The sequence below is a fragment of the Girardinichthys multiradiatus genome, chromosome 17 (genome assembly GCF_021462225.1).
Source record: "Girardinichthys multiradiatus isolate DD_20200921_A chromosome 17, DD_fGirMul_XY1, whole genome shotgun sequence".
Lineage (NCBI taxonomy): Eukaryota > Metazoa > Chordata > Actinopteri > Cyprinodontiformes > Goodeidae > Girardinichthys > Girardinichthys multiradiatus.
The window spans coordinates 5466289-5482365 of NC_061809.1; the positions used below are offsets into that span (position 1 = coordinate 5466289).

The window sequence follows — 16077 nt, forward strand, 5'->3', positions numbered from 1 at the left end:
ATTTCTGTTGAACAGACATGGGGATGATGATGTTGTTTTCAGTCTGTGGTTGAAAAGTGAAACATTAGATAGACAGGCTTTACAATTAACATTTTGAACAAATGTTTCTGGATTATATCAAAACAACTAGTGGCCAACCTTAAATAGTCCTAAATTTAACAGATTTACTGTAGTTTTATTTGAAAATTCACACACAGAAAAATGTATCTGTAGTTTAAAAAATACTATTTGGTTTCTCTTTTTAAAAAAACCTCTATTAGTCAGTCCCCTTTTTTGTCTTCTTTCCTTGTTTGCTGCTTTTCTCTGTTGTCTTTTGTTTTCACTTTATTGTTTTCAGGAAAGAGTGACAGGAGGTAAAAAATTGAGTCTCATACTCAGCACTAATTTTGTTCCTCCAACTAGATGCTTTTATTGACTCTGCGTCAACAGTGTGCCTCCTCTGTGCAGCCATTAAATCCTACACACTTCATGCTTCATCCCTGTCACACGTACTGTGAAGTTTGCATCTGCGTGGCTTTGATTGATCTTTATTTTATATGAGTGCTTTCAGACAGCCTGTTTTTTTACCCTTTGTGCTGTGCTGAGCAGTTTACCATCTCACAAACAGCCTGAAATGAAAAGCTTTGTTTGAAAAAGTGATGTATTGCCATTAGAGGGGAGGTGGAATTTATAACCCTCACTCAGGCATGGAAGGAGCAAAAGCACAGGAAATCAACCCAAAGCCATCAAACATCTAATCAAGTGAATTTCTGAAACAATCTGAAAGAACCATTATTACAGCAAAGTAGGAATAGAACATCACTTTCAGTTAGATAGCATTTTTCCAGTCAGTGGTTACTCAGGAGGCAATCCTTATTTTACTAGGCTGTACTCTTTCAAGACCTTGAAGACTTGAGACTGGGGTGGAGGTTTACCTCCAGGAGGACAGTGACCCTAAACATACAGCCAGGGCTACAATGGGATGGATTAGATCAATAAATTTTGTGTGTTAGAATTCTAATGAACCATGATTCTACTAAGTGTCGACTCAGCAGTGCACATCGCACCTTTCACATTTTTATTTGTAAAAAAATGTAAAAACAATTTATAATTTTCGTTTTACCTAATGCTTATCTACTACTCTGTGTTGGTCTTTAAAGATTACATGCAGTAAATAAACATAAGGACATCATCAAGGTTTGAGTAAATGTTCAAGGGATATGAATACTTTTTCAGGCCACTGTATTCATTATTTCTAATAAATAGTAAATTTGTCTGCATACTTTTGCCAATTGAAAAAGTTACCTAAGAAAGAAACATTTAAAATTAAGACAGATCTTTTGTTTATAGGAGGATTTTCTTCCTTTCATAACTGACAACATATTGTCTGTAAATAATTACATTCATTTACAGGTCAGTTTTTATATTGTTGGGATTTAAAAGAACCCTGCATATATAGGTCATGGAAATGTAGAAATATGACTCACTATAACTTTACCTTTCTGTTCTGCATCTTCATCTGTCTCAGCCAGACTTCATCTACATTTATCTTGATTAAATAACAATAAAGGCTTGTTAAAACATGGAGATTAACCAGAAAACAATTTTCATTCTGCTGTGCTGCAATAGCTAGCATACAAATAAGTGCAGGATGTGATAATATGTTGGTAACACTTTGCTACCAATTTTATTTAATGCCTCTGAACTGTTCAACTCAAGTCTAATAATGTGGATTCTCTAATGGTGCGTTCAAACTGACCACGAATGACGCGACAGGAGCGAGTGATTTACATGTTAACCCTATGTAGTGGCGAGTTTGAGAGCGAAGCGTTGAAGGACGCAATGCGAAAGATACGATGCAAACAGCGCGATTAGGGCAGATGGAGCGAAGCGAGAGCGAGTACACGGAACGGAGCTGGTGGTAACACACAGCTTTCTATTGAGCTGAAATTTATTTACTCACCGAAGATAGATGGACAGGCGTTCTGCAGCAGAGATACAGCCACTGTAGTAAGGCTGAGTCATCCCCCAATGCAACACAGCAGGTCCTCAGACTGGGTCCTGGATAGATGGAAGTACCGCTGAAAGCAACTGTCATTCAGACACTGCTGCTGGAGTAGGTGGCGGTACTCTCCAAACTGGTTCCGTCTCTGGAGAATCTGGTGAACCCAGAGACGTGGATGCCAGTGGCCTTGTTCGATGTACCATAAGTAAAGCACCATCACTCGCTCCATGTTGAATTGAAACCAGCAAGCAGATAGAAACTACTCGAGTGGAGCGTTGTCGCCCGTTGGCCAATCAGAATAAGATAGCTCTACAGCTGCGTGAAAAAAGAGAAAGTAAGCCAATAAAAGAAACGGAAAAGAAGTGAAGGATAAGTTTGAAGGCTTTTTAATATTTATATTTGTTTTGACTTGAGTTAACAACGCCAGACTGAGGTTGTTTTCACCAGTATTGTGGAGTTAACATGGATTTTGGACAGTTTGCTACGAGCATGTCGAACACGAGTCGGCTTCAGTGACTAAAGAGAGGGAAACCTGAGAGCCACCCATGGAGACATCCGGATGGACACAGCATCAGGAAAACACCTCTGCATCTCCAATTACCATGTTCAAGCTACGTGAGGGCCTGAAAAAGCTTTGCTCGGAAGCGGAGCTATTGAGTCCTGAAGTTGCAGTAAGAGTAAAGAGAACACCCAACGGTGCCACAACCAGATTTTCAGAACACTGAACGGCATTGTAGTACGGAAAGACAAACTTCACCTGTTGTGTTGTTGTGATTCAGAAATTGTTAATTGACCATATATAGATTGACGTGTGTATTTTTTGCATGTTAAATACCTTGTTAAAGTGTTGAGATGTTGCAAAATGAAACACACTGAACTGCTAAAGTGAGGGAGGTCTGGAATAATATACCAAGGTTAACACTCACCAGTTGTTGTTTTTTTTTTATGTGACTAAATAGTTACTTAATAAGTTAAATAGTAAAGACTGAGATCTTAAAGTTTCTAAGAGTCAGTCAGTCAGTCATTTTCTACCGCTTATTCCATAGTGGGTCACGGGGTAGCTGGTGCCTATCTCCAGCAGTCTATGGGCGGGAGGCGGGGTACACCCTGGACAGGTTGCCAGTCCATCACAGGGCAACACACAAACAACCACGCACACACTCATTCATTCACCTAAGGGCAATTTAGAGTGACCAATTAACCTAACAGGCATGTCTTTGGACCGTGGGAGGAAGCCAGAGTACCCAGTGAGAACCCACGCATGCACGGGGAGAACATGCAAACTCCATGCAGAAAGACCCCCGGTCGGGAATCGAACCCAGGACCTTCTTGCTGCAAGGCAACAGTGCTACCAACTGTGCCACCGTGCAGCCAGTTTCTAAGAGATAAAACCTAAATTCAGTCGACGCAAATAAAATAGACCTTAAATTAAATACCCTTCCTTGAACCGCCACCTTAACGTGGTGGAGGGGTTTGAGTACTCGAATGATCCTAGAGGCTATGTTGTCTGGGGCTTAAATGCCCCTGGTAGGGTCTCCCATGGCAAACAGACTCTAGGTGATGGGTCAGAAAAAGAGCGGTTCGAGAATCCCTCATGATGACTACAGAATCGAGGCACGTGAGGTCGCCCGGTACGGCGGAGCCAGGGTCCCACACTGGAGCCAGGCCCGGGGTCGGGACTCGTCGGAGAGCGCCTGGTGGCCGGGTTGCTCCTCGCGGGACCCGGCAGGGCCAAGCCCGAATGAGAGATGCGAGACCATCCCCCAGTGGGCCCACCACCTGTAGGGGGAACCGTGAGGGACTGGTGCAAAGAGGATTGGGCGGCGGACAAAGGTGGAGACCTCGGCGGCCCGATCCCCGGATGCTTAGGCTGGCTCTAGGGACGTGGTATGTCACCTCGCTGGGGGGGAAGGAGCCTGAGCTGGTGAGGGAGTTCGAGAGATATCGACTAGAAATAGTCGGGCTCGCCTCCACGCACAGCGTGGGCTCTGGAGCCCATCTCCTTGAGAGGGGCTGGACTCTCTTCTACTCTGGAGTGGCCCACGGGGAGAGGCGGCGGGCTGGTGTGGGTTTGCTTGTTGCCCCCCAGCTCAGCCGTCTCGTGTTGGGGTTTACCCCAGTGGATGAGAGGGTCGCATCCCTGCGCCTTCGGGTTGGGGAGAGGTCTCTGACTATCATTTCGGCCTATGGGCCGAGTGGTAGTGCGGAGTACCCGGCCTTCTTGGCGTCCCTGTCGGGGGTGCTGGATAGTGCCCCTCCTGGGGACTCCATTATTCTGCTGGGGGACTTCAACGCCCACGTGGGAAATGACAGTGACACCTGGAGGGGCGTGATTGGGAGGAATGGCCTCCCGATCTGAATCCAAGCGGTGTTTTGTTATTGGACTTCTGTGCTAGTCACGGATTGTCCATAATGAACACCATGTTCAAACATAAGGGTGTCCATCAGTGCACTTGGCACCAGGATACCCTAGGCAGGAGGTCAATGATCGACTTTGTTGTCGTATCATCAGACCTTCGGCCGCATGTTTTGGACACTCGGTGAAGAGAGTGGCTGAGCTGTCCACTGATCACCACCTGTTGATGAGTTGGATCCGCTGGAGGAGGAGAAAGCCGGACAGACTTGACAGGCCCAAGCGCATAGTGAGGGTCTGCTGGGAACGTCTGGCAGAGCCCTCGGCCAGGGATGTATTCAACTCTCACCTCCGGGAGAGCTTTGACCAGATTCCGAGGGATGTTGGAGACATAGAGTCCGAATGGACCATGTTCTCCACATCTATTGTCGATGCTGCTGCCCGTAGCTGCGGCCGTAAGGTCTGCGGTGCCTGTCGCGGCGGCAATCCCCTAACCCGGTGGTGGACACCGGCAGTAAGGGACGCTGTCAAGCTGAAGAAGGAGTCCTATCGGCTGTGGTTGGCTTGTGGGACTCCTAAGGCGGCTGACGGGTACCGTGGGGCCAAGCGTGCCGCGACCCAGGCGGTGGCAGAGGCAAAAACTCGGACCTGGGAGGAGTTCGGTTGGCCCCGAAGCGATTCTGGCAAACCGTCCGGCGCCTCAGGAGGGGGAAGCAGTGCTTCGCCAACACTGTTTACAGTGGGGGTGGAAGGAGTACTTCGAGGATCTCCTCAATCCTGCCATCACGCATTCCCTGGTGGAAACAGAGGCCGGGGACTCGGGGTTGGACTCTTTTATCACCCAGGCTGAAGTCACCGAGGTGGTTAAAAAGCTCCGTGGTGGCAAGGCTTCGGGGTTGGATGAGATCCGCCCTGAGTACCTCAAGTCTTTGGATGTTTTGGGGTTGTCATGGTTGACACGCCTCTTCGCGTGGCAGACGGGGGACAGTGCCTTTGGATTGGCAGATTGGGGTGGTGGTCCCCCTTCATAAGAAGGGTGACCGGAGGGTGTGTTCCAACTACAGGGGGATCACACTCCTCAGCCTCCCTGGTAAGGCCTATGCCAGGGTATTGGAGAGGAGAGTCCGGACGATAGTCGAACCCCGGCTTCTTTTGGAGGAGCAGTGTGGTTTTCGTCCCGGCCGTGGGACACTGGACCAGCTCTATACCCTCTACAGGGTACTTGAGGGTCCATGGGAGTTTGCCCAACCGGTCCACATGTGTTTTGTGGACCTGGAGAAAGCATTCGAAAAAACGAAAACGAAACAATTTAAATAGTACCTTGATAAAAGAATAAGTTTTCTTTACTGAAAGGTTTTAAAAGAGGTACTAAAAGAGATTTTTTATTTTATTTCATTTTACTACAGTTTATTTCCTAAGAGTGAACTAGAGTACTTAAGAGGTTAAGTGGATTTATTTTGGTTATTTATTTCAAATGCATGCTGGTATCAGTGGTTGGGTAAATGTTCATTTTAATTTTAATCCAAATTTCTGTTTCCTTAATTAAACAAGCCGGCATTTAAAATATATCTTCTAGTCTGTGGTGTGGTTTATTTTTTAGCTAATTTTGCTGCTTCCACAAACCTAAAGCCTGGTCTTACTTCACTATCATTTATAGTGAGTGTTACGTCATACTCTTTATGACCAGCAAATTTGGAAAACATCATTTAGTGATAAGACAACAATGTTTAAATGGTTTTTCTTTCTATTTTTTGCATCCCAAACAAGTGCTCCTGTGCCCTCATAATTCTCCCTCAGCAACACTTTCGCAAGAATGATTCCCAGGTAAAGCCAAAAATCACACCACACCCTGGGCCCCAGCCATACATGATTCCTCAGGACCATGTGAGGATTCAGCTACTGAAGTTGACCTTGTGCTATAATAACATTACTGCCACAGATATTACATTCATGTTGTTGTTTCAATGACCTTGTCCAAATCTGTAAAATTTATATTTGAGAGGTTTTTACACCTTCACCACCAGTTTCAACCTTCACCACCAGTTTCAACCTAGCCCTGAATGACAAAACATTCCTGTAAGCTTATCAGCAAAGAATGTGGCTTCTTATGTATGCTGCATCTAAGCTGAAATCATTTTAACCATGCATGTGCATGCTAAAAATAGACTATATTGCCAAAAGTATTGGGTCACACCCCCCAATCAATGAATTCCGGTGTCCCAATCACTTCCATGGCTGCAGGGGTATTCAATTCAATTCAGTTTTATTCATATAGCGCCAATTCACAACACATGTTGTCTCAAGGCATTTCACAACAGTCAGGTACATACATTCCAATTAATCCTAACCATTGAACAGTGCAGTCAGGGATAGTTATTTATTCAAATTGGATAAAACGTTTTTCTGTCTAAGGAAACTCAGCAGATTGCATCCAGTCAGTGACTTGTAGCATTCACTTCTCCCAGATGAGCATGTAGAGACAGTGGACAGACACTGGCGTTGACTTTGCAGCAATCCCTCATACTGAGCATGCATGTAGCGACAGTGAAGAGGAAAAACTCCCTTTTAACAGGAAGAAACCTCACAGAACCAGAACCAGGCTCAGTGTGAGCGGCCATCTGCTACGACCGACTGGGGGTTTGAGAGAAAAAAGGACCTCAAACTTCTTGAACACCTTTGGGAGGAATTAAAGCAGATGCTGCAGTTCTGGTTTTCTCATCTAACTATGAACACACTGTATACATCCTTGTGGAAGATGTTTACAGAACATTTAAAGTTGCTGGCTATGGTGGGTCCACCAACAAATTGGACCTTATAGATTAAGAATAGGGTGTGAGCAAAGTTCATATACATGTAGACGAATACTTCTGGCAATATAGTGTACTTTAGAAGGTCCAATCAAAATTAACGAGACACAGCCATATAAGTAAGTGTCTGTGTGTTTGTTCAGCAATTACTGTGAGCCAATCACACAATGGGTCTACATTGCGACATTTTTACTGTTTTACTGTCATGGCCTTCTTAACAGCAGCATGACACCATGCTGCTGTTAAGAAGGCCATGACTTAAATTCTCCACAGTCTGGAGTAAACTTTAAATCTCTCATTGTTTATTTGCATCAGTTGAACAAGCTTAAACTTTACAGAGTTTAACTATATTAAAACAAAATCCCACGACCTGTAGTTTGCTCTTTCTCATCCTAATGCACACCAGTAAATATAATGCCAGAGATATTTTTGACATCCTAACAGCTAAACGCTGCAGACTGAAACTCTTTTCTTTCCTCTGTGTCCCAGCAGAGCCAAGCCCTACTCCAGTGTGAAGTGTCCATTGTGTACAATAGACCTCACCCCATGACTGCAGAATCATCCAAGTATTTCTGCAGGTGACAGGAGTTTGTCCTGTACTGGAAGTCTGAGGTGTACAGAGTGAAAATGAATGGTGAGAGTACGGTCCCCTGTGTTGCTCCTGTGCTGCTGCCTACCTGTTTAGACACACAACCCTTCAGTCTCACAAACTGTGGGCTGTTTGTCAGGTAGTCTTTGATCCAGGAGATTGTTGAGCAGGCGCGTCGTTAGAACATGGCTTCCAGGGCTGAAGCCCCAGATGTTTTTAGCCCCGGATCTCTTAAAGAACGAAATTTTGAAGTATTAAAACAATGCAATAAGCCACAAAATGGCATTGGATTTCACATTTTTATCTAAAAACAATCTGCTTTGTTTATCTTGTGCTCCATATAATCACTGCCCGCTTCACCAAACCTGGCAATGAGTTAAAAGAAAAAGAAATTGTCATTTGCGCACACAGGCGTCACCACGACTGCGCAAATATGATCACGGGCATTGGCGGACTGGCACTCTGTCCGTCCTGGGGAAGTTCAGGATGGCTGTTCAGTCCACTCCCGTCGGCCTTCCTCAATCATACCTGAAAAGTTACACTGAGCGCCGCGAACAGGGCTTATTTCAGAGCAACCGCGGAGCCAACTGGAGAGCTGAGTCTGGTGCGTGTTTGTGCACAGGAACAGGTGCAAGCAGAACAGCATAACTCAGGCTTAAGTTAGCGATAAAACCTGAATGCTGACTCAAAATGGCCTGATCGTAAGTTAAAGCTAGTCATTTTTTCACCCAGCAAGACATGATGCAGAGGTTTACTCTAATGAGTATCATAAGGGTCATGATGAAGAGCAGAGTAGAGGGACTTTCACCTGAGCTACAGGTAAAGTTCAATGGCCTGGCCGTAATACAAAACAGTAGGAATCCTCTCTGTGAACGTCTAGCTGGATTATTCACGATGTGAAAAATATCTGGTCCTTTAGTTCAGTCAAAATAAACGTTACTACACACATTAAAAAGGTTCTTCAGATTATAACATTGCATCTCATTGCTGCAGCCAGTCTTATAGTCCAGTTCTACATGTAGAAAGAATAAAATGTTGCTGAATACGCCAGGAAAATATCTACTGGTGCCACTGAGACATGGTAGAAAGTGTAAAAGTAAGCCTCCGGCTTCTTTTTCAGATCTTCTGTGCTGATTCTAAACATACAACTCAATTTATGTAGCACCAAGTCACAACACATGTAGTCTCAAGGCACTTCACAAAAGTCTGGTACATGCATTCCAATTAATGCTAATCATTGAACAGTGCTGTCAGATTCAGTTATTTATTCAAATTGGATAAAATGTTTTTCTATCTACGGAAACCTAGCAGATTGCATGGAGTCAGAGATTTGTAGCATTCAGTCCTCCTGGATGAGCATGTAGTGACAGTGGACTGTCACTGGTGTTGACTTTGCAGCAATCCTTCATACTGAGCATGCATGTAGCGACAGTGGAGAGGAAAAACTAGAACCAGAACCAGTGTGAGCGGCCATCTGCCACGACCGACTGGGGGTTTGAGAGAACAGAGCAGAGACACACAAAGAATACAGAAGCACTGATCCAGGAGTACTTTCTATGGGAAGTAAAAGTAAATGTTGGTGGATGTAGCTCCTTTAGTCGTTTCATCTAGAAAGAAAGAACAGATAAACTTTGACATATGGCAGGAGAAAGCTGGAATCAAACCCACAACCTTCTGATTGCAAGACACCTACTCTTCCTACTGAGCCACAGTCGCCTCTGACTTATGTCCTCCAGCAGCCTAAGCCTATAGCAGCATAACTACAGAGATAGTTTCACTTTCAGTTCATTTATTTATATAGCGCTTATTTACAACAATGTCATCTCAAGGCACCCCACAAAGGGTCCAGAACGGCGCGGGGCCGCTGGAAAGGCCAGACCAAACGACCTAGTGCCAGAGCCTGGCCACCACAGAACGGGCCACGTGTAGGGGCACTAAGTAAAATAATAAACCGATAAAGTTTGTCCATCTAGAGCCCACTGATGGCCATTGTTATACTAAAAACCACAATGATCGGGATACCTCTCTCTGTCAGACTGATTGTAACCACTGGAAAAGAGAAGGGATCATACAGGTAGCAGAAATGAAGGGTGTGTTTGCACCTCAACCATAACTGAGCCGGTTTAGGCTAAACCTGACTCCCCCTTACTCCATCCAACAGGGAGGGAGAAAGGTGGAGGTAAAAAAATAAGGAAGATAGCTCAGGATAACCTAAGCCACTCTAACTATAAGCTTTATCAAAAAGGAAAGTTTTAAGCCTAGTCTTAAAAGTAGACAGGGTGTAAGCCTCATGGACTAAAGCTGGAAGCTGGTTCCACAGGAGAGGAGCCTGATAACTAAAAGATCTGCCTCCCATTCTACTTATAGAGACTCTAGGAACCACCAGTAAACCTGCAGTCTGAGAACGAAGTGCTCTGTTAGGAACATATGGAACAATCAGATCTCTGGTGTATGATGGAGCTAGATCATTAAGGGCTTTATATGTGAGGAGGAGAATTTTAAATTCTATTCTGGATTTAACAGGGAGCCAATGAAGGGAAGCTAAAATAGGAGAAATTTGATCTCTCTTTTTAATTTTCATCAGAGCACCACAACTTAACACCTCTTTCTCTCAGAAAGTGTTTAATAGTTAGAACTTAACTAATGGCTCACATGCTCAGTGCAGAACAACAGCATGTGCTGTGAATGTTTCATTTATTATGTTTGGCAGGCCAAATTTCTTCAGTGGAATGAAGGGCTAAAAAGATGGCAATAAAACAGAACAGGTTCATGAAAGAAGGAACAATTTGAATGAAATGTTTGGAAAGCTCTCAGCATAATTAAATCAAATAAATGTGTTTTTAGGATCTTACCGTTTCAGTAAGTTTTAAATAAATCAACTTTATACCAATTTCCTTTTTTGAAATGTAAGAAATAAAGACCATGGAGCCTCAGGAGTGAAACATTTGGATGAGTGTAACATTTAAAAAGGTCATTTACATAGATGAGAAAAGAAGCACATTTATTTGGCCCATAGTAAATATCTCTGAGTTTAGATTTTTTTTTTTCTAAATACAGGAAAATGTCATTATCTGCTTCAGCAAAATGTTTTTAATCAATCCTAAACTCTGGTTTCCTTCATTCAGCTTCTAACAAAAAATAAAAACCAAGTAAAATGGAGTAATGACGAAAAATCAATCTGGGAGACTCACCCACTCCTCCAGCTTCATCCAATGGCTCCTCCGTGCGTCTCCGCTCCATCCCATCAGCATCAAGTCCGCAGTAATTGTCAGCCAATGATCCTTCAAGGCTCCGCATTTAAAGTTTCCCATTCATGGATCTATCCATGTCTTTGTCCAGGTGACAGTAGGTTTGTTGAAGCACGTGTATTATGGAATTTTCAACTCCAACTCCACAGTGATAAGCAAAGTGAAGGGGGTCCTGATAGTTTATTGTTTGCTTAGTCAGGTGAGCCAACAGGAGTTTCTCTAGGACCTTCATGATGTGGGACGTCAGGGAAACAGGTCTATAGACATTGAGGACTGATGGGTGAGTTTTCTTTGGTACCGTAAGAAGACAGGAGGTCTTCCACAACACTGGAACCTTCATTTGGGCCAGGCTAAGGTTGAAGAGGTGCTGCAGAATCCAACAGAGCTGCTCTGCACAGGCCTTAAGGACTCTAGGGCTGACACCATCTGGACATGCAGTGTTATTCTGGTTCAGTCTTTGCAGTTGTCGCTTCACCTGACTTCTGGAGACACACAGGTGGAAGGTGGAGGAAAAGGGAGCATCATTATCTTCAGATTTGGTTGAAGGCAAACATGTAGAAGCAGAAGAATCCATGGCTGAGGTGGAAGATAAAAAATTTGAGGTATGACAGAAAAGCTGTGGGTCAAAGGAAGGTGGGATGTCTGTTTGGCTGTGAGCAGGAGAGGAGGATGCTGAGCTTGTTTCTGAACTGAACCTATTGAAGAATGTGTCCAGTTCATTGGCTCTGTCCAGGCATCCATCGGTCTGATCTTCTTTCTGCTTGATGCCTGTGATCTTCTTCATCCCTGTCCACACATCTCTGATATTGTTTTGCTGGAGCTGCTCTCCAGCTTCTTCTTTTACATTTTCTTGCTGTCTCTTATCTTGGCTTTAAGTTGCTTCTGTATACTCCTCAATAATTATCTGTCTCCCTCTCTGAACGCTCTTTTCTTGTTAAGCAAGTCCTTCAGGTCACTGGTGATCCAGGGTTTGTTATTGGGGAAGCATCTCACCGTTCTGTTAGGAATGATGTTATCCACTCAGAAGTTTATATAGTCGGTGACACACTCAGTAATGGCATTGATGTCCTCTCCATGTGACTGGCACAGTGCATCACCGTCTGTAGCCTCTTATCAACCTTGCAGGGCTACTTTAGCTTCCTGTGACCATTTTCTCACAGTTCTTTTTATTACAGGTTGCCTCTGAACAAGGAGCTTATATTTCGAGCAGAGAAAACAAGATTGTGATCTGATTTGCCGAGAGGAGTTCTGGCTTTGCAGATCTATGAGTCCTGACATTTATGACATTTGCATAAAAGAAATCCAACGTTTTGTTTTCTCTGGTAGACCAGCTGACGGTTAAAATCACTGGATATTGCCACAAACGCATTGGGGTGTTGTGTCTGTAGCTTAGGAACAACTGGGCTGATGGCATCACATGCAGTTTCGGCAACAGCGGAAGGTGGACCATATACTGTTGCCAAAATAACACTGGTGAACTCTCTGGGTAAATAATATGGACGGAAACTTATTGCTAACAGTTCAATATCTGGACTGCAGAAATGACTTCACAATAAAATGTCCTGGACTACACCATCTGTTGTTCACAAGTACTGCCAGTCCACTTCCTTTACGTTTGCCGCTCCTCTTTAAATATCTGTCTGCTCATATGGTCAGAAAGCCTGGCAGAGAGACGCTGGAGTGAGGGACATGATCCTGCAGCCGTGTCTCTGTGAAACACATAATACTGCATTCCCGATACTCTGGCTGGGTTCTTTGTAGGGCTTGGAGTTCATCCAACGTGTTTCCCAACAATCTCACTTTGCCCATCATGATCGATGGAAGAGATGGTTTGAACTTCCTCCTTACCCCTCTTCTCTTTGCTCCTGTTCTGCATCCACGGAGCCTCCTTTTTAACTCATCAGGGATTTGGGGTTGTAGTTGAAGTATTATTTGAGCTTTTGAGATATTAATCAGCTGCTCCCGGTTGTAAGAAACAACCCCGCTGCCATGGTGACACATCATAACAAATGTTCAAAAGCAAAAAAGTATCAGCAAAAATCCTTCAAGCTGCACAGCATCTGACACCGGAGAGGATAATCGTCCAAAAAAATATAAATTTTATCCACCACAAGAGGAATTTGTGTTGTTAAAAAGAAATAGAATAAAAATAACACAGCCACTACAACCAGCTGCCTTGAGTGGCGCAATTCTAGAATACTACTATTAATTGGTCATTGCAGCAGCAGAAAGCAACGAGTATAGCAGCCATGTCAAAAGAGGCACTCCAGTAACTTATTGAAAATGCTGCCAGGTGGTGTAGGTGTGATGAGCTTGAAGCCTGGGCATGAGGCCCATGTGGCCGGACCTGCTTCAAATTCTTAATGACCAAGAAATGCCGGTGCACCTCATCCTCATGTCATACTATTCCTACTCAGAGGAGACAAGTCAACCTTCCCACTCAAGTTTTGTTTATGCTCAAAATACTTTGGACACTTAATGTGGAATGAAGAGACCAATTTGTTTTTCATACATACACCAGGAGAATTTGTTCTGCAAACGCCAGGTTTGAAGTTTTGATCGCATTCTGAGGCCCCTATGGAGCCTTTCTTTTCATTTTCCTGACTTTTGCAGGTATGTTATGGGAGTAAAACATTTTGAGGTCATGCCATAAAGCCTCTCACACTTGATGATGAACCAGCGATTGGATGAAACATTATTAAGAGTGAATTAGTACAGTTTTTGCTGCTACACGTATCTGATTTGCCCCTCATTGTATGCAGGCTTTCTGGACTGGGTTCCTAAAAAGATGCAACGCGTTGGATGCATGGAGCTGCTAAACACCGTTCAGAGAAGAGTCCAGCCCAAATTACACGTGTTTGGACACATTCATGAAGGTAAATGCATCTGCTTTTTAAGAACAATAAATAAACTGCAGTTCTAGGACTAGGTCATATGACAATCATGTTTTAGGAGCAATGTATTTGAAGCACTTGCATACAAAAGGTTTTTGCAGAAGTCTTTCCATCCTGGTATTGTGTTAATACAAACCTACAGGGGTTGGACAATGAAACTGAAACACCTGTCATTTTAGTGTGGGAGGTTTCGACTAGAAATAGTCGGCCTCGCCTCCACGCACAGCGTGGGCTCTGGAACCCATCTCCTCGAGAGGGGCTGGACTCTTTTCTACTCTGGAGTGGCCTGCGAGGAGAAGCGGCGGGCTGGGGTGGGTTTGCTTGTTGCCCCCCAGCTCAGCCGTCTCGTGTTGGGGTTTACCCCAGTGGATGAGAGGGTCGCATCCCTGCGCCTTTGGGTTGGGGAGAGGTCTCTGACTCCCGATCTGAATCCAAGCGGTGTTTTGTTGTTGGACTTCTGTGCTAGTCACGGATTGTCCATAATGAACACCATGTTCAAACATAAGGGTGTCCATCAGTGCACTTGGCACCAGGATACCCTAGGCAGGAGGTCAATGATCGACTTTGTTGTCGTATCATCAGACATTCGGCCGCATGTTTTGGACACTCGGGGAAGAGAGGGGCTGAGCTGTCCACTGATCACCACCTGGTGGTGAGTTGGATCCGCTGGAGGAGGAGAAAGCCGGACAGACTTGGCAGGCCTAAGCGCATAGTGAGGGTCTGCTGGGAGCGTCTGGCGGACCCCTTGGCCAGGGATGTATTCAACTCTCACCTCCGGGAGAGCTTTGATTCCGAGCTCAGATTCCGAGGGATGTTGGAGACATAGAGTCCGAATGGACCATGTTCTCCACATCTATTGTCGATGCTGCTGCCCGTAGCTGCGGCCGTAAGGTCTGCGGTGCCTGTCGCGGCGGCAATCCCCAAACCCGGTGGTGGACACCGGCAGTAAGGGACGCTGTCAAGCTGAAGAAGGACTTCTATCGGCTGTGGTTGGCTTGTGGGACTCCTGAGGCGACTGACGGGTACCGTGGGGCCAAGCGTGCCGCGGCCCAGGCGGTGGCAGAGGCAAAAACTCGGACCTGGGAGGAGTTCGGTGAGGCCATGGAGAAGGACTATTGGTTGGCCCCGAAGTGATTCTGGCAAACCGTCCAGCGCCTCAGGAGGGGGAAGCAGTGCTTCGCCAACACTGTTTACAGTGGGGGTGGGGAGCTGCTGACCTCGACTGGGGACATTATCGGCCGGTGGAAGGAGTACTTCGAGGATCTCCTCAATCCTGCCATCACGCATTCCCTGGTGGAAACAGAGGCTGGGGACTCGGGGGTTGGACTCTTTCATCACCCAGGCTGAAGTCACCGAGGTGGTTAAAAAGCTCCGCGGTGGCAAGGCTTCGGGGTTGGATGAGATCCGCCCTGAGTACCTCACATCTTTGGATGTTGTGGGGCTGACACGCCTCTTCAATATTGCGTGGCGGACGGGGACAGTGCCTTTGGATTGGCAGACTGGGGTGGTGGTCCCCCTACATAAGAAGGGTGACCGAAGGGTGTGTTCCAACTACAGGGGGATCACACTCCTCAGCCTCCCTGGTAATGCCTACGCCAGGGTATTGGAGAGGAGAGTCCGGCCGATAGTCGAACCCCTGCTTCAGGAGGAGCAGTGTGGTTTTCGTCCTAGCCGTGGGACACTGGACCAGCTCTATACCCTCTACAGGGTACTCGAGGGTTCATGGAAGTTTGCCCAACCGGTTCACATGTGTTTTGTGGACCTGGAGAAAGCATTCGACTGTGTCCCTCGTGATGCCCTGTGGGGGGTGCTCCAGGAGTATGGAATCGGTAGCTCTTTACTAGTGGCCATCCGGTCTCTGTACAAGCGGAGCAGGAGTTTGGTTCGCATTGCCGGCTCTAAGTCGGACTTGTTCCCGGTGCATGTTGGACTCCGGCAGGGCTGCCCTTTGTCACCGGTCCTGTTCATAACTTTTATGGACAGGATTTCTAGGTGCAGCCAAGGGCCGGAGGGGGTCTGGTTTGGGGACCAGAGGATTTCGTCTCCTGCTGGTCCCATCTAGCCAAGACCTACAGCATGCGCTGGGGCGGTTTGCAGCCGAGTGTGAAGCAGCTGGGATGAAGATCAGCTCCTCCAAGTCCGAGGCCATGGTTCTCGACCGGAAAAGGGTGGCTTGTCCTCTTCATGTTGGAGGGGAGTTCC

General features: G+C 45.7%; 1 protein-coding gene across 1 annotated transcript in view; it reads left to right on the plus strand.

Annotated features, from left to right (window-relative positions):
- Nucleotides 1-16077, plus strand: part of mpped1 (metallophosphoesterase domain containing 1) — a 165330-nt gene that overhangs the window by 138760 nt on the left and 10493 nt on the right. The window contains exon 6 of the mRNA XM_047389294.1: nt 13744-13857. Within this exon, the coding sequence (XP_047245250.1) occupies nt 13744-13857 (114 nt within the window). The remainder of the gene's footprint in view (nt 1-13743; nt 13858-16077) is intronic.